Raw genomic sequence first — 22507 nt, 5'->3', positions numbered from 1 at the left:
AGAAAAAATAAAGACTGAGAAACTCTAGCTCACATCTACCAATTTTTAATTCTGGTCATGGTCACAAAACTACTGGGAATATGACTATCATATAAATCTCAGTGGGTGGGGGCTGAGGCTGAAAACCACTGATCTAAAGGAACGCTGACCCCCCCAGAGAAATTTTAAAAATACTGAAAATAAACGATTAAACATTTAACAACTTTATAGTGGTTATACTTAGTGATGCTAAATGATCTTCTAAGTAAATAACCCTAATGAAAATTTTCCTAAAGACATTTTTAAAAATAAACTAAATACTATACATGATGTCAATAGTGTACACATTTCTAAGCAGAAGGATTAGTGTCAAACATATATTTAAATTTTAATGTTCTATAAACATTTCCAACACTCTAATAATCTAAAGCAAATATTTGTTTCAAACATTTTACAGACATAAATGCCCACTGATAACCAAGCATTTTCAACTTAAGGAGTATTGTCACATCCAAAAAGCAGTAGATGCTTCGTTGGAATCACCCCGGACTTGAAGTGGATGTCACTTTAACTTGCACCTTTCACCAACAGATGTGATGAAATTCTACGGGTTAACCAAATGAGTAAGATTTCTGATCTAAATTTAGGCTCTCTCTTTTTAATCTTTGCTATTATGCGTAAATGAATGCACATATTTAGAACTCTTTGATGATCAAATTTTTCCTAACCTGCTCTTCAAGTTGCAGTTCCAAGTTTTGAATGATGTCATCTTTTTCCTGTATTAGGATTTCCAGATCTTGACACTTTTTATACAACCTCGTCTCTGATTCACTGGTTTGAATATTAGCTGCTTTTAATTTCTCTTCCATAACTTGTACCTAAAGTCAGAGCATAAAATATTTAAATTATGCATGTACTTAATTTATCATAGTATTAAATTTAGAATTTTACTTAAACATTAAATAGATTCCTAAAAAGTATCATCATAAAAGGGAAATGCTGAACAGCAAATTTTGGGGTTTTTTTTTAATTGAAGTATAGTCAGTTTACAATGTTGTGTCAGTTTCTGGTGTACAGCACAATGTTCCAGTCATACATAAACATACATATATTAGTTTTCATATTTTTTTTCATTATAGATTACTACAACATACTGAATATAGTTTCCTGTGCTATACAGAAGAAACCTGTTGTTTATCTATGAACTGCAAGTTTTAATGTATTTAACAATTATAAAGTCTGAAGATTATTTTGCCAATTGGTGTTACCTCTGAGATGCATAAGGCTACATTAGAGTCTCAGAATTCACCCCAATGTTCATAGCAGCACTACTTACAATAGCCAAGACACAGAAGCAACCTAAATGTCCATTAACAGATAAATGGATAAAGAAAATTTGGTATATATATATATATATATATATGTATACACACACACACAGTGGAATATTACTCAGCCACAAAAAGAATGAAATAATGCCATTTGCAGCAAGATGGATAGACCTAGAGATTATTATACTAAGTGAAATCAGACAAAGACAAATATCATATAATATCACTTATATGTGGAGTTTAAAAAAATGATACAAATGAACTTATTTACAAAACAGAAACAGACTCATGGACACAGAAAGCATACTTGCAGTTACCAAAGGAAAAAGAGGGGAGGAACAAATTAGGAATTTGGGATTAACAGATACACACTACTATACATAAAATAGATAAACAGCAAGGACCTACTGCCTAGCACAGGGAATTATATTCAATATCTTGCAATAATCTATAATGGAAAAGAATCTAAAGAAGAATATATAGCTATCTGAATAGCTGAATCACTTTGCTGTACACCTGAAACAGTAAATCAACTATACTTCAAAAAAAAGATTCTCAGATATTGCTATCATGTAAAGAAATGTACATGTTAAGTAGAGCAATGATAATATGCAAAGTATTTCATACAAGCATAGAATCAGAAAGTTTCCAGCCCTCATTTTTTCATATTTAAACGAAGTAAGAATATCAAGTAAAGAAGGTCAGTGGTGCGATAAAACTCAGGTTGGATGACCCAATATAATAACACATATTGGGGAAAAATTTTGAATTTAGATGAAAAAGATACACATACGCAATGCAAAGCTAAAGGAAAACAAAAGAACCTTAAATCCTCAATGATAAAATCATAGAAAGCAAAAGAGTGTAAGAGTCAAAATATAGGTAGGAGAGTGCATTCCTTGAGGATTTATTGATTCAATAATTTAATAAATATTCAATGAATACCTCCCAAGTGCCAGGTCTATTCCAGATCCTGGGAAGACACCAGTGAATAAAATAGACCCCCCAAATCTCTATTTGCATTGAAATTACATTCTAGTGGGTAAGAGAGATCACAAATATAGTGAAGACATAAAAATTATACACTATGTTACAGAATGTAATCAGGAGAATGGGGAAAATAAAACAAGATAAAGGAGATCACTGTATGGCTGGGAGTTGTGGTGCCTCGATTATAAAATCTAAGATGTACTGGTTCTGCTTGGATCTTCTGCAGAACACATTTGGGCACATGAAAGCTTTGAAGGGAAGTGTGACATGTTAATGACAATAAGAAAGAAAATAAAGCACTGAGCACAGTACACAATATTAAGACTTTTATTCTATACATTCCAAATAGGTGAGAATGCAATTTTAGCAATGTTTTACATTAAAGGGGGCAAAGAAGAAAAATATGTAAAGCCATTTGAGAAATTAAAGTTGATCATTAAGATGAAAAATCTTAAACTATTAAAACACCTCTGAAAAATCACAATGAACTTACTCAAAGCTCAAAAATACTTGACTAATGAGGGCTCCTAGAAGGAAGGTGTTAAGGTGAGTTTGGTTTTGTTTTTTTAACCATGAATACAAGGTTTCATCTGTGGGTTCACTGCACAAATGTAAATTCAACTCAAATGCCAAAAGTATCCTATTTAAATACCACCCACGTGGCTGGAAGAAATGAAAATAAAAGTAGATCCAAAAAAGAGGAGAAAAAACATATTCCACTATCCAAATGATAACTTTAAGTTATCTTAGGATTTAGATTTTTAAACATAATATAGCAGGCTTTCTGCAGGAACTGCAGACCAAGAGAATGGAGGACAAAGGTCTATATCAGAGATGCTGTCATGAAGAACGGCCAGAGCAGGACAGAGAGCTGGACAGTAAATACCAAGGGTCAGTCTTAAGAGAGTATAGCCAGTTCCATGCATGGTTTCCTGTAGCTGTGGAAGCAGGGAAAGAAGAGTTGAGACCAAGTGCAAAATGGTAGTTCTCCTCCAGGCATAGAGTAATAGATCACATATCTTAAGAAAAACAGAATTAACTAAGTAAGAATAAAAGGAAATAATACCAGACCTACATCTACAGTCTCCTTTTATTAAGTTGGAGCAAGCCACCTTACAGACATTGGACTGCCACATAGAATTGCCCTATTAATTGCTTTAAAAAGGCCTGCAGACCCGAAAAATTATGATTTGTGAGTACTCTTTTTCCCTGAAAAACACAGTCAACCTGAAAGTTGTTCTCATTTTATGAACGGATGCTACAGTCAGGGCTCCTTGGCTGCATCTTTGCCTTGTGCAACTGCTTAATTAGACTATTACTTTTAGATAAACAATTTTGCTGGGCAAGAAAAGTATTGATAAAGGTGGAAAAATCTCTTAGGGAGACAGATCACAAAGTAGTTACAGGCAACCTTCTTACCAACTGGTCCTATTCAGACAAAATTCCACAGGATTCACCAGCCTTCCTTGGCAATTAGTGGGAACAAGAGGTCTATAGACGCTAAGAGGCCTACAGAAAAACCAAGCAGCCTTTAAAAATATCTCACCACAAGTACACAGAAAACAGGCCAGATCTTTTCCCATTCATTTAACTTGAACCTATATAAAAATATTAACTACTCGGAGATTGGCCAATTAACAAACACCTACAAATTCAAATTAGCTGTTAACTACACTCTTGCAATTATCTATATGTGGATATCCTCTGGTGAGGAATGTTTTGTATTTTCAGGCTACCTTCCTCCTCTACTTCCAGGAGACCCTCTCGTTACATCCACCTCGGCACACTCCTCAGCCACTTCCCGAAAGCCTCGTTGATTTTGAGCTTTTGTGAAGTGAAGGGTTAACTCAGCAGACTTGGGGTGCTCAAAGCCAGAATATTTCAAAAAAGGAACTGGCCCGTTACTGTCTCCTGGGAACTAACCTCTGACCCTTGGAATATTCCGTTTGATAAGGCTGTTTTTATATATCCGAGATATTGGGCCACACCAGACAATTTATGCTAACAATGTGATTTATGGTGAATGCCATTTTTGTTCATTTACCTGGATCATGGGTCACTCTGTATCAGTTTGACCTCTGAAGGAGCTGAAGACTGAGTAGCTAAGGTGGGTTACACACGCATTCCGTTCCTACAGGACTGATCCCCAGACACCTGGGCTCGGCAGAACATCCCTGGTTGGCGATACATTGTATGTGCTATCACACACCACGGACGGGAGGAGCAAGTGCATCCCTGTGCAACCCCACTGAGAGAGGATAACTGGAGGCTCCTCCCCGGTGTCTCCTGGACTCTGTCCTATGTACATTTTCCCTTCGTTGTTAATCTGTATCCTTTCACTGTAATAAACCACAACCATGAGTATAACAGCTTTTCGGGATTCTAAGAGTCCTCCTGGTGAATCATTAAACCTGAAGGTAGTCTTGGGGATCCTGACACAACTCCTAATGCTATTTTCCGCTATCTTGCCCATGCAGGAGAAAGCAGAATCTGCAAATATTGTTCCCATTGTAACTGCCCACATCCATATTTCCTTCTTCCCATTTCTAATCTCATCCCTCCCTCCCCCACTACAGGTAATCAAAATGTGACTATATTTCTGAGTGGTAGTTGAAAGTTTCAATTTCTATATAAGCAATGCAACGATATGACAAAGATACTTAATCATTCCAAAATACAATGCAGAAAGAAATTGTTAAGAGTATTTTGAATCCCAGATCGTCTTCCAGTTATTTGAAATTTATTGCAAATTAATTAATCATTCTGATCATATTTTAAACATCATTATTTTGGCAGAGTGTTCCATAATTTATGCAGTCGGGTCAGAACCATTCTCCCTGAAGGTGAAAAGGAACTGTGATGGATCAAGTAGGTTTCTACGCAATGAAGCAAAACATCACAAGGTCTTGGATGTTAGGATGGTTGAATAGTTAACATTTTTTAAGAACCAAAAATGACTTGGATACTACTAAGAACCAACTTTACAAAAGGCAGATTAGCTCACATATTAGAATGGTCAGAGGGAAATTTAAATCCAGCTTCTACCAAACCTGAATCAAATACAGGCAAGGGATTGAGCCCAGAAGGACAGAATGAAAACCAAACTTCTACAGAGGAAATTATCTACCCCTCTTTGATTAACATAAATTAGTATATTAGACTGGAGTAAACACCTAATCAGATACTTGAGAAGGAATCCTGTGTATCAGTATCTCTCAAATGTGCTATTTGCCACTTCTCTGCCTCACAAGAGTTCTCCTAAGTAGTACTGGGTTGATTTGCACATAGTGCGTTCCGAATTGTGAACAACAATAAAAACATACTACAGTGTTAAGTATAAAGACTGCCAAGATGTCTCTGGAAGAATGTGTGATTTTCTTTGTTCTATAAAGAACTGATTTCATGGTTATGCAGGTGACACCCACCCATTAATAAACAAGGAGAAAAATGTACAAAGCCAAAGTGTAGAGTTGAGCTGGTTTCAGCTGACTATTGCTTTTAGTGGTGAAACATTCTTTCTTGGTTAATATAAATACAGTTTAAGTCTTACGATATGGCTCAATGACAAAGGACAAGCTGAATTTAAGTAACATAAACAGCAGATAAGTCACAGTCCCATGGAAACTGTTAAAGATAGCAAAGGATTCAGTTGCTCTAAATTAAAAATATTTACTTAGTCTTGCAAAGGCAAAAAAAAAGGTAATATAATCAGTGCCTTAGAATTCATCTGCTGTTTATATTTCCTGTTAACTTTTAGAATCATTATGAAATATTTAAGAAAAAAATTATTCTAAAGCATAGCAAAACAGGTACTGTATAAATTTAAAGTGTTGCGACAAAAAGAAATATCTACAGATTTTCCTAAATTATATGGAAGCTCTGGGAGATTTGTAGTTTTCATTCTTTTATGGTGGGGAGGGGGGAGAGTGTTGATTTAAGGCAGTATGCATAAACAACCAATCATTGTATCTTTTTGCTTAAAAATGTAGCACATAGAATTAAATAACTTTACACCTGATATCCTCAAAAGACAGCTTCAAAGAAGAAATTCTTCCTATTAACTTATCAAGATCAGTGGTTGGGCCCTGATAGCTTCCCCCACCCAGAGGGGTGGGGGAATAAAAATCACAAATAAAAAATACTTAAACTTAGTTTAATTTTCAGAGCTAAACACATTTGCTGCATATGTGAATTCAGAACTTTAAGAAAAGGCAAAATCATCCTGAATTTCTTTCCTTTTTTTCCTATAATATGGGCAGTTAAAAGAGAGAAAGGGAAGGGAAAGCTAGGGAAGAGCAGACAGACGTACGGAGACAGCCATGGGTACAGATAAACAGAGATGTCAACAGGGAAGGCCAGAGTCAGAAGGGGAAAGATAAGGAAGGAGACATGAAAGTCAGAGAGGTGGACAAAATGCAAACGTGTGCAGCAAGGCGTGGGGCTGAACAGGGGCACACATATAGGGCCCACTACAGAAAAACACACTTGGCATAGAGAGACATAAACATAGGAGTCTTTCTTTTAGAATAAAGGTGATCTTTCATGACTTTACTATTAATTATTGGCTTTTTATAGATATAAGTAGAAATATTACTATTTGGTCCCATCAGCTAAAGAATATAAAATACAAAAAAAAAAAAAAAAAAACAAGCAAAGTATACATCCTTACCATTACTACTAGTACTTGTAGCAAAACCTATATTTGAAGTTTTAAAGAATTATTGGTAATTTCCTGGTGTCATGATGGCACTGTAGTTATGATTTTTAAGTCTTTATTTTTAGATGAGTTGCTGAAATACTCATGGGTGGAATGATATGTTATCTAGGATTTGTTTCAAAATAACCCAGTGTAGGGGTGGGGAGCGAGCAGGTGGGTGGAGGTATAAACTAACAGTGAGTCAACTAACTGTTGAAGTTGATGATAGAGGTTCATTATACTATTTTCTCTACTATTGTAGTGGGTGAAATTTTGCATAACAAAGTTTTAAGATCTTCAAGAATAACTAATTTAAGAAAATCAAGTGTTAGGTTATATTGGGTTTATTTAGAAATTTGTCAGGCCACTAAAACAATCTCCTGTATAAAATTAAAATTTTTTAGGTGAAAACAAGATTTGGTACTACTCAAATTGAAGGAAAGAAACATTAAAACCTTAGAGTAAGTATAAGAAATTTAATATGCACTTCTTGGAATAAATACTTTTGTATTTAAGACTTTTGAAATTCTTGACTGAATCTTTTTCATAAAATGTGAGGTTATCAATTTAGGCTCCTTAGACAAACTTTAAGGCTGGTGGGCTCATCCAAGCCACTCATTTTACCACTATACTGTTGTCAAGGCTCAGAAAGGGTTAAGTGACTTACTAAAACATTACTTTTAAATAAAAGTAGTACCAAAAACAAACACAAGAAAGTATAAAAATATAGAAGAAAAAACCCAATCATCCATAATTCCACAAACCTGTTAAATTTTGGGTGTTTCCTAATAGCTTTTTTTCAACTCTTAGGTTTGACTTTTCTCTCCCATACCTATTAGCATATTAAGTATAAAATTTTGTGTATATTTTTCCTAATGTAACTCTACGCATTTTTCCATATTTGTATATATCCTTTGTAATAATTATTTTAATGGTTCTTTAACATTTCATGGAGTAGACACAGTTCACTTACTCTTTGTCCTACAAAACAGCATTCATTTTATTTCCAACTCTATTACTATAAGGCTGCCTTGAACATATTTACACATAAAATTTCATTACGGTTAGGGATAAAAGTCACATTTGATTTTTTCAGAAGTGAGATAAAACTTCCTGATGGAAGCATTTTTGTCCTTTTGAAAATTTGTCATGGAGCAAAATGATGTTAGAGTCTCAATTTTCTCTATGAATCCAGCTCATGAAGAGTCAACATGATACGATGAACAGGAGGGCTGAAGACTACTTTCAGGAGACTGTTTTGGGCAAAACAATGTTTACATTGGTAGAGGCAGAAAACAATTTTTTCAATAAAATGATATCCTACCTGTTGAAAAGCCTTTTCTGCTTGACGCTCAGCATCGATAACTTGTTTCTCAAGCTGCTGCATCTGTAAAGTAGGGGAAAATATTTTAAAATTTCGTATATCCCTTTTGGAATTCTTTAAGAATATTTAAAGTAGTTCAGTGGATACGAATAGCATACAATTTAACACACTGAAGGCTCTTTCAGAGTATATTTTTAAACTGATCAAAAAAAAAAAAAAAACCCAAAGGTTTTATCCTTTTAATACAATGTAATATGTACTATATGAGTCTTCATCAATAGAATTTTCTTCATTGGACTGTATGTTAGAAATTACTGGGCAATAGTATTAAGAATTATAATTAAATCTAAGCGAATAGTAAGACCTCAAAGTCCTATTTTGATTTGATGATCAAAAAGTCCCAATGCCCAAGATTGTAAACTGACTTTACTTCAAAAAAAAAAAAAAAGTCCCAATGATATCAGAAAGTGGTGTATTCTCATAAGCTCCGTAGATGGGATGTTTAAGTCACGACTAAGTAGTTTTAATTCTTATAGATTGTGATGGAAACAGTGCAGAAGAGACTCTAAATAAATCCACAAACGTCCACAAACGCATAGGGCACAGAGAATGTAAAAGTTGGTTGGTTTTTTTTTTTTTTTAAGTTCTGTGGAGAATAAAAAGTTCAGAGATTTAAAGTAAAATACTAAAATAAATATTACAAGTAAAATAAACAAAAGTCTTATGAAGGACCCAATGCAGATTAATATAAGAGGTGTGAACCAAATACTGAATACACAAACGTGATGTAAAACTAAATTTCAAATTCGTTTTTTCTGAGTGTTGAAGTCTGGTCAGCCCTAGAGCCGTCTGTGGCTTGATCTGTGTTCATTATCAGTTTTATTGTTGGTTGATACTCCCGGACGCCCAGAACTTCTAGAGCATCTCAAACTCACAGGACTCTGGGTAACTCTGGGTACCACCCCATAGCCAATACGCCGGCCCCGCCCCGCCCCCTTCTCGAAACCACCAAGAAGCGGCCCACGGCAGCTAGAGCGGCCCGCAGGGAGCGTGGCCATTGGCTCCGGACGGCTTGGGCGACAGATTCCACCTATGGCTGCGTTTGACCTACGCGCGCTGTCCTCAACGCCTGAAAGATGGTTTCTGCTACAGGTGTATCATTTCTTAAGGGTATGCTGGTTGGGAGCACTTGCTGTGTTTTTATAACTATGTTTGGGCAAATTAACATGCGACACAGAGGTAGAACTCAAGACCACGCGCATCATCACCTCCGCCTACCTCACACAAAAGATTTCTTAAACATTTCCGAAGTGCAACGCATGGAGCTTAGCAAAAATATCCGTATTTACTGTATCATCCTTGGAGAATCCAATGATGAGCATTATTGGGCTGTACTGAAAGAGACTTGGACCAAACACTGTGACAAAGCAGAGCTCTACAATACTAAAAATGATAATTTGTTTAATAAAGAAAATGACAAGTGGACACAGATGAGGAAAACTTACCAACATGTCTTTGAAAAGCATGGGGACAACTACAGCTGGTTCTTTCTTGCACACCCCACTACATTTGCTGTCATTGAAAATTTAAAGTATCTTCTGTTTACTAAGGACGCATCACAACCTTTCTATCTGGGTCACACTGCAACATCTGGCGACCTCAAATATGTGACTATGAAAGGAGGAATTGTCTTAAGTATGGAGACTCTGAAAAGACTTAACAGCTTTCTTAATAAGACTAAAAAGTGTGCAGAGCAAAGGGCCTTTTGGGAGTCATCTGCAGATATGCAGCTGGCAGTCTGCCTGAAATACGTGGGAGTTCTTGCAGAAAATGCAGAGGACTCTGAAGGAAGAGCTATATTTAATACAAAACCAATTGCACATCTTATTAGAGAGACAATGTCTAATAACCGTCAGCCAGTAGTAGAAGGCTGCTGTTCAGATATGGCTGTTACTTTTAGTAGACTGACTCCCCAAAAGATGACAGTAATGATGTATGGTGTGTATCGGCTCAGGGCATTTGGACATTATTTCAATGACACACTGATTTTCTTGCCTCCAAATGGTTCAGAAAATGACTGAGGGCTGGGGAGTAACAGAACTGTGCTGTCCAAGAGCACTTGAAATGTGGCTAGTCCAAATTGCGATGTGGTGTAAGTGTAAACTACACACTTCACTCAATACTATATTATTTGAAAACCTATTACAAAAAGTATAAAAGCTTCAGCAATTTTTCATAGTGACCTACATTGAAATGATAATCCTTTGGAATATGATGCATTAAATAAGACATAATATTAAAATTAATTCCATCTGTTTCTTTTTCATTAATGTTATTAGAAAATTTTTAATTACATATGCCTCACTTTACATATCAGTCTGATCTCAGACTTCCAGACTCCAGAATTGTGAGAAACAAATTTCTGTCGTTTATAAACTAGAGTCTGCGGTATTTTGTCATAGCAGCCAGAACAAGGACCATACAAATATAGTCAGGTTTCTCTTTCTGAAATGTTTGCTTTCTAGTGGTAACAATGAGGACAGTAGCCTTGTCTGTTTGCTTCACTGTTACATACCCTAATACAGGCTTTATACATACGAGGTATTTAACGTATTATAGATTATTGAATGAAATTACATATGTCAAGTACTGTGCCTATAAGAAGGAACATTATTTTTACTACTGCCAATTAACTTTCTTTCTGCTACCTCTTTCATTGAGAGGTGAGGTCTACTGCCTCTTCTCTTGAACTGGGAAGGCTTTGTGACTTGCCTTGACCCACAGAATGCAGTGGAAGTGACACAGTGCCATTTTGGATTTAGCCTTTAAAACATATTTATATGTAAAACATATCTGTATTCTTTATTTTTATGAAAACACATCTATATTATAAATTAAAAGTCTGCTGCTATTGCAAAGCCATGGCAGACTAAGGAGTTGTTGAGGGCTAAATTGTTACTACAACTGAAAGATTTCCTTTGGTTGTATTTATCATCCTACCCAAAATGTGATACTAGCAAATCCTATCTCAACACATCCCCACACTACCTGAGGCTTTTAAAGTAAGTAGTTTTATGGTGATGTTGTAAAAACCATTAGTTCTAAGACAAGATGGGATGATTGAAGTCTTTCTGGTTGCCTGACATTTTCCCATTCGATAGCTTCTAATGGACTTATACAATATTTAGCATCTTCTAGTATTCATCAAAGCTGAATAATTACCTACATTCCAAGAGCTTGTTTGAAAACTTTGACTAAAGGTGCCATTATTTATTTTAGAAAATGCCCATTTTCTAAAGTGCTCTCTAAAGAAAAGTCAGTGCTGGCTATCCTAACAGCTTCAGCAGATTCTGTTTTTGATACTCAGCTCTCCATTGGTATTGGCTTCCTGTTCTTTCCCTCACCAAACTCCCACCACAATACTACCCTATATATAGTTTTTTGTTTTTTTTTTTGGTAATTATCACCAACTCCCTAATATTTCCTTGCCATATTCAGTTTCAAATTCTACTGTTACAGTATAAAGTATTTTTGCTGACCTTTCTTTTTAAAAAGAGTTAAGAATAACTACTTAAAAGAACAGAAATTCAGTTTATAGCTTCCAAAGTATCAGAGAGGGAAAAAAAGCATGGGAGGGGATAGGTAAAGAAAACTCCATCTACATGATATATAGAAATAGAAAACATTTATTATGATTTCAGATGTATTTAAAGAGATCACGTTAGGTCAGAAAACAAGTCTTAATAAATTTAAGAGGACTGAAATCATATCAAACATCTTTTCTGACAACAAAGGTATAAAACTAGAAATTTTTTGCATGAAAAAAACTTGAAATTCACAAGTATGTGGAGATTAAACAACATGCTACCAAAAAACAAATGGGTCAAAGAATAAATCAAAAGAGAAATTTAAAAAAATACCTTGAGACAAATGAAAATGAAAATGGAAGATACCAAAATCTATGGGATGCTGTAAAAGCAATTCTATGTGGGAAGTTCACAGCAATAAATGCTACCTCAAGAGACAAGAAAAGTCTCAAATAAACAACCTATCTTTACATCTCAAGGAACTAGAAAAAGAACAAATGAAACCCAAAGTTAGTAGAAGGAGGGAAATAATAAAGATTGGAGCAAAAATAAATGAAATAGAGATTAAAAAGACAGTAGATAATATCAATGAACCTAAGAGATGATTCTTTGAAAAAAAATAAAACTAACAAACCTTTAGCTAGACTTACTATGAAAAAAAGAGAGAAGACTCAAAATATAAAATCAGAAATGAAGGAGATATGATCACTAATACCACAGAAATCCAAAGGATCATAAAAGACCAATATAAATAATTATATGTCAACAATTTGGGCAACCTAGAAGAAATGGATACATTTCTGGAAACATACAACCTACCAAGACTGAATCATGATGAAACAGAAAATCTGAACAATTAGCAGTAAGGAGATTGAGTCAGTAATCAAAAACCTCCCAACAAACAAAAAAGTCAAGGATCAGATGGCTTCACTGGTGAATTCTGTCAAACATTCAAAGAATTAATACCAATCCTTCTCAAACTATTCCAGAAAAAATAGAAGAGCAGGGACCTGTTCCAAACTCTTTTTGTGAGGCCAGCATTACTCTGATACCAAAACCAGACAAGGATGTTACAAGAAAAGATACTTGTGATTTGACAGGACTGTTATATGAAAGCAAATACCATGCTGCCTAGGGACTCATTATTCCCAGAAGAGAATCCTCCTACACCACCTCAGGGGAAACATACCACAAGAGGAAGGTCAAGTGGCAGGAACTCCAGACAGAAATGCTGTATCAGGTAGAGGCAGCCTTAGGTTACGTGGGCCATGCTGAAAGGGAAAATTCTTCATACTTTTCACCTTTTCCTTTTCACTGAAAATCTAACCTGTAGGAAATAACATTCACTTCAACTGAAAAAGAAACTTTCTCTTTCCCTCCCTGACTCAGAAAATGAACTAGTAATACTGTAAAGTAGGAAAACTACTTAAATCTCAGCTTCCCTGAAGAGTTTATGTTTGGCATACTAGAGATATTTCCAACACCATTCCTTAAATTCCTCTAAAGACCTCTCCCACTTACAGCAGAATTTGCCCAAGACTCCAATAAGGCCTTTTTCTTTACAAGCTTCAATATTCAAAGTTACTTGGAAATTGTGATGGAAAAAACCAAATAGGTGAAAAAAATAGTTAAAAAAATCCATAATGTATTCTCCTAATACATCTCCAAAAATATATAAGGGGCATATAATTGAAATCCACCTTTAATTATAAAAAAAAAAATCACTCTGAGATCCTTTCACACATTTTTCCTTAAAAAATCCAGAAAGATGTCTCCCATCAATCTATAATTACTGGTTTAAATCATCTCCTTGTACACTCAACCAGTGTGTCCAGGCAGAAGGATAAACTTCTGTGTGCCAGGAACTCTTTTAGCTGCATCACACAAAAAAGTGTGAAAGAGCTAAGGTTTCATGTCAGCTCTGCTGTTGTTGGCTGTGCGACACTGGGCACACTACTCGGATACTCTTAGTCTTCATGTCAACATCTTGAAATTGGGGGTAACAATAGTTATCTCATAGAGTTACTGTGGGGTTTAAACCAGTTAATGGCTGTAGTCCAGGATTAGGAATCATAGTTGGCACCTAGTGTTAGCTACCTATAGTCAGAGCCAAGAAAACAGAGTTGAAAACAAGAACTATAGCAGATAGGAAAAGTTGGACAGAATTTCTGGCAAAGAGCTGAAGAATCAAATGAGTATGCTCTCAAGAATCTTCCGTCTTAAGCCTGCATCCACCCAGAGGGAAGGTATGGAGAACTGTTAGGAAGAAGCTGTGGAGGCAAAATGGTTCTAATGCAAAACCAAAGGCTATGTATGGATGGGATCAGACTAGCCACTGGAATGCAATATTTGACTCAAGCTGGCATGCAGAAGCAATGCAATAGGGTTTGCTTTGGAAAATATGTACTATTATGTAAACTGTTACTACTGCATACATACGCACATCTTAACTTACACAGACACCTGCTGCCAAGCAGAGATGGATTTATACATTGTGTGACTAATAGGAGAAGACAGAATGGATGAGTAAGTAAGAATATCAGAGAAAGCAAGGTATGTGGTAATAAAACTAGATTAGAGATGCCATATAGGGTGATGGCTAAGCATTCAAGCTCTAAAAACAAACAAAATGCCTATTTTCAAATCTGGGCTCCATCACTTACATTTCAGCATGAACTCAGACAAGTTAAATAACTTTTATGTACCTTAGTTTCCTCCTGTGTAAATATGAATAATATTTGTACCTACCTCACATGGTTGTTATAAGGATTAAAGAGTTAATACACAAAAAGCACTTAGAAGATTGCCAGGCACATAGAAAACATCAGTTTCCTAATTTATAAAATGGGAACAATAAAGCTTCTTACTTCATAGGTTGTTATGAGAATTAAATAAATCCTACCTGTAAAGTGCATGGTACATAATAAATCAATATTTGGTATTTTTATTAAAACATGGCTGAGTACCAAAAATAATCTTTAATCCAGAGAAAAACATTTCATAATGGAATATAACAGAAAATACTGTGAAACAAGCGTTATTCTCATTTTGGTGTTGAATATATTTACTGGGAAACCATGAGTAACTTGGCATACTTATCCAGTTTCCACTGTATAAAACACATCTGAATCATTCCATCTCTTAGATCTGTCAAAAGATTTAAGACAGATACAAAATACAGAAGACCAAAAAAAAAAAAAAGAAGAAGAAGAAGAAAAAGAAACCACAACTAAAACAGCAATTCTGAAATAATAGTCCTCTCAATATTCATTCACTGACAAAGAAAATCTAATAATATAAATTAATAATCAAAAAACAATTTACAATTTTACTTACAGAGAAAATGACACTTTTAAAATTTAAAAAATGCGCACTCACAAAGAAATTTGTTGCAACAAGTCTGACAAACAGAACAAATGTTGCCATTAAATTTAGAATTTAAAGGTCAATTAATTGGAACCCAAATAAGCATAACTTCTTATAAAGAAAGTCCATAAGGAGACTAGGCGAGCACAGTAGTCAAGGGAACAAAGAAAATTTGGAGGAGGCTGTGGTCAAGAGTAGGCCAACCGTTGAGAGGCTAGGGCATCTGGGATGCCTCAGAGGTGCCCGTGAAGTTTAGCAACAAGGTTATAATTGGAAATCTTGACAAAATTATTGCATGGGGGGCTGGGATTGTGGAAAATACTAGACAAATCAGAGTATAACCTGGGAAATGATTTTTATAGAGAGGAGCAAACAGCACAAGTCACGCATATACCCTGAGTTAGGATAGGCTTCCCCAACTTGGAGATATTCACAGGGCAATTCTTTTCAAGTTATAGTTTTTATTCTAATAACAATAAAGAAAGCAAATTGATATTGGGGAATTCATTCCACAAAGCCTATTACTGGGTCACTGTCTGACCCAAAGTGAATAGGATAACTTTAATCTTTCCATCCAACCGATGTAAAAGCTCAAAAATTTAAGATGCTATATATAAACGTTTGAACTGAATGATGTTTTACTGGACTTTATTAGAATTCTTCTGTGCTAAGAGATTTTGGGCTAGCAATGAAAGGAAGGTTTAAGACAATTTTTGGAGATGTGATATGTGTACCAGTCTCTACCCAAAAAAGATTATGCAGACTAGAGTTTAAGAAACCACCTATAAGTTCTTTTGATCAGTTCTGAACAACCATTAGTATCATTTATCCAACCATACAGACAGCATTGTTCAACAGAAATACAATGTGAGATGTATATATAATTTAAAATTTTCTAGTACTCATGTTAAAAAAGTAAAAAGAAATAGGTAAAATTAAATTTAAAACTTTCTATTTAATCTAATATCTAAAATATTATCTTTTCAACATGTAATCAATATAAATATTATTATTAGATATTTTACATTCTTTTTTTCATACTATATCTTTACAATCCAGTGTGTATTTTACATTTCCAACACATCTCAATTTGAACTAGACTCATTCCAAGTGCTCAAAAGCCCCTTGTGGCTAGTGCCTGCCATATTGGACAGCGCAGGTCTAGAATCCAAGCTTGCCAGAAATAGGACCATGGGTTGTCTAATTCACAGATGTAACTCTGGCATTAAGAACAGGGTCTGGCACAAAATCAGCCCTCAATGAATATTTATTGAATGAATAAAAAATGAGTTAATCTATAGGTTTTATACACATACACGTGAAAAAAACCTCCTATGACATAAATTAAATTTTAATCACATGATTAGTACTATTAAGAGAAGCATATAGTTATATTAATTCAATTCTAGCCCAGATGATAGTTTAGTGATATATAGTTAGTCAACACAAATTCCTAAATAGGTGGCATACTTCCAAATGCAGTATAAACACAATCTACTATCAATAGGGAACATTCTTCTATAATCACTTTAAAGTTGATTTTCCTAAACATTTAGTAGATCAAAATGCTGTCACACTTCTCTAATAAAATCAAATAAGTTATAGTTGTTCTCTCTGGAATAAATGAACTCCACCTTCATCAAATATACACAATTCTTACATATTCCACTAGTATTTGCAAAGAAGTGTTTTTTGTCTTAATGTCCAATCCATTCTAAAACTGGCAGAAAAATATGCCAAATACAGCCTCAGATCCCTGACGAAAAGCTAAATTATATTCATTACTTAAGAAATGTTTACTCCCTAAAGTACTGGGGCTATTTCATACAAATGAAGTGGGCCCCAAATAGCTGATGTTTACTAACAAAGGTGAGGGAGAAAAGCTTACCTTCTCTGCTAAGAGCTCTCTTATCTTGCTTGCTTGAACTCTAAATTTCACGAGCTGGGACTCCAGGGCTACACATCGTTCTTTCCAATCTACTGGTCCTTCTGTCTCAGAGAGCTCTGCCATATTTATTCTAGAAAAGAAAGCATTCAAATGGCATAATACCAATTAGCATTTAAGAGAATTCATTAAATCACCCAATGTACACATTCTAGTCACCATCTAATGATATCTAGACACAAGTTTTTTGAATTCTAAGATAAATTCCAGAACTGGTGACAGACAAGAGGCTAGGGTTGGAGGTCCAAGTGGGTTACGTAAACTTTCTGTGTAACTTTTATCCTTTCTACATCTCAGCTTTTTCAACCTAGGAAATGGGAGATGCGATAATAACAAATCATCCTTCTTCATGAGTATGTTTAAGGAACAAATTAAATATTGATGTTCTCAACAGCACTTTGGACAATATAATAGCACCAAACAGAGTCATTATTTTAGCTCTCCTCAACGAATTTTTAAAAATCTGTCAGCTCATAATTTTACCATGTTCTTAAACTTACAGAATTGTTATAGTTTTGATTCAATTAGGAGCATGATAGAATAATCTGAAGAAACTGCATATCGGTGTTGCAATTATGGCTTAGAGTTATATTATAATTATTCCTCACCATCACACTAAATTTGTCCAGGTCCAGGCTATCTTTCAAGCCAAAAATCTTTTGGCATATTTAAATGGGCAAAGTATTATGATCCTGGACAAGTTTGCACAATTTTTATTTGGTGCAAGAAGAGAAAACATATAAATACGAAATTTGGAATCATCTACATAAAGTAAACCTGGAATCAGTGTTTTCCATGATATTAACTTTCCCTTTGGAGGAGATTAATCCCTGGGAGAAGCACTATCAGGGGTAAGCCAAGAGGCAGGGGAACTGGCTCTGAAATTCTAAAGTGCAAAAAACTATTGCCTGATTTTGAAAGCACGACTGTTTCTAGCTCTGGGATTCATTAAAGTAGTTTTAAATGTTTGTTAATGTTTTATCAGGCCATTTTCATAGATGGCTTGATAGTGTATTTCTGAATTGCCCTTGCAATGAACTGACAGAATCTGCATTAGGAATGGCTCTCCTGGAGAGAGAAGCCAAGCCCTACTTTTGGAACATATGTGACAGCAAAACTCTCAGACCCCAGGATGGAACTGCAGTTGAAGTGTACTATTCTGTTCTTTTGTTTTACAAAAATATTAACCAAGTTTATTTTCCCAGTATTTAGTGTAATACAACCCTTTCCTAAACCTATACCAGTTTTTAAAACCTGCAAAAGATTATTTTTCTAGCATAAATATTGTTTTGTGCTTAAATCAGTGTTCACATTAACACTTACATTATCACTCAATAATTTAGAAATAAATATAAGCACAGCTATTCTACAAAGGCTACAACTTTATTAACAGCTCCCCCAACATCTCAAAGCCTCCAGATGCTTTTAAATTCTAGCTGTAATTTAAGGGAAACTTATTGTAGACCTAGAAATCGTTCTCTTTTCATTTCTTTGTTTTCTGAGTTTTTTCCTAAGGATATTAGCATTGTTAGTGACCTTTTCATTACCCATATCAGCATTTATTATCAATGATTTAGAAGTAAATAAGGCACTTTGTCAGTCACAAGTTTTTTCTCAGTTCTGCTACTACTTCATTTCTCTCCTCATTAGCTTTCGAGTGGACACGGAAGAAAACACAGGTGAAATATTAAAAATAAAAAGCAGTCCTGAAATGGACATCCTTAAACCTTGAACCAGCCTCAAACCCTGCCCAGAAATGTAGGGACATTCCTCTATCTTAACCAATAAGAAGAGTCTATTTCATGTTGGTCAAATTTTGTTCCACATTTAAAATAACCTGTTTATGTTCTACTGTAAAATTTCTACAGTTTTAAAAAATAACATGAACATATTTTTTAACAAACGAAAATAGCCATAGGAATAAAAGACAAAAATCATATGATCATTTCAACAGATGCAGAAAAAAAATTTGACAAAACCCAATACCCTTTTATGATAAAAACATTCAAAACTAGCAATAGAAATGAACTTCAACCTGACAAAGAGCATAGCTAACATCACACTTAATAGTAAATGACTGATTCGCCTAAGATCAGAAACAACATAAGGATGTCCTCTCTCGCCACTTCTATTCAACATCATACTGGAGGGTCTAACGAGGGCAAGGAAATTAAACAAAAAGCATATGGATTGGAAAGGAAAAACTGAAACAATTTCTATTTTAATATGTCATAATCCTATACATAAAGAATTATAAGGAATCCATAAAAAAACTATTAGAACTATATGAGTTCAGCAAAGTTTCAGGAAACCAGATCAATATACAAAAATCACTTGTTTTCCTGTACATTAGCAAGGAAAACTTCAGTAATGAAATCAAGAATATATTCCATGTATGAAAACATCAGAAAGAAGTAAATACTTAGGAGTAAACTTAACAAAAGATTTGTTCTCTTTAAACTACAAAATGAGAGAAGTTAAAGAAGACTCAAATAAATGGAAAACACCCCACATTCATGGATTGGAAGACTTATTATTGTGAGGATGGCAAATACTGGCAAATGAATATACACATTCAGTGCAATCCCTGTCAAAATTCCAACTGCATCTTTTTCAGAAATTGACAATCTAATCCTAAAATTCATATGGAAATTAAGGGAACCCAGAATAACCAAAACAATCTTAAGAAGTTGTAGGACTCACATATTCCAATTTCAAAAATTACTACAAAGCTGCAGTAATCAAGACTGTGTGGTACTGGCATTAAAAAAAAAAGACATAGACCAATGGAATAAAATTGTAAGTACAGAAATAAGGAAATAAGAAATAAGGGTGGGGGCAAAATAGGTGAAGGGGATCAGGTGGTACAAACCTCATGTTAGTTGTATAATAAATAAATCACAGGGATGTGATACACAGCATAAGAAATATGGTCAATGTACTAACTTCGTACGGGGACAGATGGTTGCTAGACATATAGTGGTGATCACTTCATATATAGTATACCTGAAAACTAACATAATATTGTACATCAATTATATTTCAATTAAAAAATTGTATCTGTAATAACCCTACTTCCAAATAAGATCACATTCTGAGATACCAGGGGTTAGGATTTCAATATATCTTCTTTTTGTGTGTGTGTGGAGGCAGAGTGGGGTGCGGGGAGCAATTAAATCCATTTTTTAAAAATACAGAAATAAAGCCTCACATTTAGAGTGAACTGATTTTTGACAAGGGTGTCAAGACTATTCATTCAATGGAGAGTGAATAGTTTTTTCAGTAAATGATGCTAGACAACTGGATAGTCACATGTAAAAGAATGAATTTGGACCCACCACATCATACCATATGTAAAAATTAACCCCAATTGGATCAAAAACCTAGATTTAAGAGTCTAAGCGCTAAACTCTTAGTAAAAAAAAAATGGGCATATGTCTTTGTGACTTTGAATACTCGACAGTTTCTTAGATATGACAACTAAAGCATACATAAAAAAATAAAAAATAAATTGAACTTAAAATTAAATAATTTCGTGCTTCAAAGGACACCATATAGAAAGTGAAATGACAACCCACAGAATGGGGAGAAATATCCGTCAATCATATTATCTGATAATGGACTTAAATCCAGAATACATGAAGGATTCTTACAACTCAATGATAAAAAAAATATAATTAAAATGTAGGTGAAGGATCTAAATAGATATTTCTCTAAAGAAGACATACAAATGGACAATAAGCACATGAAAAGGTGCTCAACATCATTAGCTATAAGGGAAAATGCAAATCAAATTCACAATGACAAACCACTGTACACCAAATAGGATGGTTATAATAAAAAAGACATGTAACAACAAGTGTTGGTGAGGATGTAGAGAAATTGGAACTCTCATATACTGCTGTTGAGAACATAAAAATGCTACAGCTGCTTTGGAAAATAGTTTAACTGTTCCTCAAAAGTTTTAACATAAAGCTACCATATGTCCCAGCAACTCCAATGCTAAGTATATACCCAAGAGAATTGAATGCATTAGTCCACACCAAAACTTGTATACAAAAGTTAATAGCAACATTATTCAAACAGCCAAAAAGTAGAAACAAATCAAGTATCTATCATCAGATGAATGGATAAACAAAAGAGGTATATCTATACAATGGAATCTTACTCAGCCACAAAAAAGGAATAAAGCAATAATACATGCTACAACAATGGACAAACTTTGAAAATATTACCCTATGTGCCAAGTAAAAGAAGCTAGACACAAACAGTCACATATTGCATGATTCCATTTATATGAAATAGGCAAATCCCAAGAGACAGAAAGTAGCTTAGTGGTTGCCAAGGGCTGTGAACAGAGAGCAATGGTGATCAACTACTAACGGGTTTGGGGTTTCTTTTTGGAGTGATGAAAATATTCTAGAATTAGATGGGGCTGTTGGTTGCACAACCTTGTGAATATAACAAAAACAACTGTACTGCACACTTTCAAAGGGTAGATTTTATGGTTTGTGAATTATACCTCAATAAAAAAAGAGCATGTATTTACAAATGAGTAAAGAAAAAGTAATAGTTTAAGTGAATATATAAATAATAATCCATTGTTTGCGGTTATCCCTGCCAAGAATTCCACCATTAACTCAAATAATTTAGAGTTAACTGTTAACCCAAAGTACGACAAGTATCAGACATATATCTTACCAAGAATACTCTGCTATGAAAACAACACATCAGATAAATTCTGTTAAACATATCTATTTACTTTTTAGTTACACTAATTACATATTTTACAGTGAAGTAGCAAAACCTTAAGAATATTATTGGCATTTAATATCTGCATTCTCTATTTTTTAACATTTTTTATTGATTTATAATCATTTTACAATGTTGTGTCAAATTCCAGTGTTCAGCACAATTTTTCAGTCATTCATGGACATATACACACTTATTGTCACATTTTTTTCTCTGTGAGTTATCATAACATTTTGTGTATATTTCCCTGTGCTATACAGTGTAATCTTGTTTATCTATTCTACAATTTTGAAATCCCAGTCTATCCTCCATTTTTTTTGCATTCCCTATTTTTAAAATTTCAGAACAACAAGATTGGTTGGCTACTAGTCTATTCTGAGGTCTAGACACCTGATTTCCTCATTTCATTCCGCAATTTCAGTTAGTATAAAGTAACTGCTGTATTAATTCACCATCTTGAGTGAAGATTCTAATTTTGAACGAATGTCCACCATCTTTTTCCACTACCACTAATTTTATAAAGCCTAACGATATAAC

The 22507-nt window shown here is 34.5% G+C and overlaps 2 protein-coding genes across 6 annotated transcripts in view; one reads left to right on the top strand and one right to left on the bottom strand.

The window, feature by feature from the left end:
* The window catches only part of PLEKHH2 (pleckstrin homology, MyTH4 and FERM domain containing H2), an 83662-nt gene that overhangs the window by 59662 nt on the left and 1493 nt on the right, over positions 1-22507 (bottom strand). For all 5 annotated transcript variants that reach the window (XR_006719225.2, XR_006719227.2, XR_006719226.2 and 2 more), the window contains exons 2-4: positions 17162-17291; positions 8321-8383; positions 708-857 (exon numbers count right to left, since the gene is read on the bottom strand). Coding sequence is in view for 2 of the 5 variants with exons in the window: in XM_010967715.3 (XP_010966017.1) it covers positions 708-857; positions 8321-8383; positions 17162-17284 (336 nt within the window). In the remaining 3 variants the exon portion in view is untranslated. The remainder of the gene's footprint in view (positions 1-707; positions 858-8320; positions 8384-17161; positions 17292-22507) is intronic.
* On the top strand, positions 8399-10900 carry C1GALT1C1L (C1GALT1 specific chaperone 1 like). The gene has a single exon (XM_010967714.3). It carries the CDS (start codon positions 9457-9459, stop codon positions 10399-10401), a length of 945 nt encoding a protein of 314 aa, XP_010966016.3. The 5' UTR covers positions 8399-9456; the 3' UTR covers positions 10402-10900.

The sequence above is a fragment of the Camelus bactrianus genome, chromosome 15 (assembly GCF_048773025.1).
Source record: "Camelus bactrianus isolate YW-2024 breed Bactrian camel chromosome 15, ASM4877302v1, whole genome shotgun sequence".
NCBI classification, from domain to species: domain Eukaryota; kingdom Metazoa; phylum Chordata; class Mammalia; order Artiodactyla; family Camelidae; genus Camelus; species Camelus bactrianus.
Note: the sequence above shows the minus strand (reverse complement) of the source record. Positions and strands in the feature narration are given on the sequence as shown.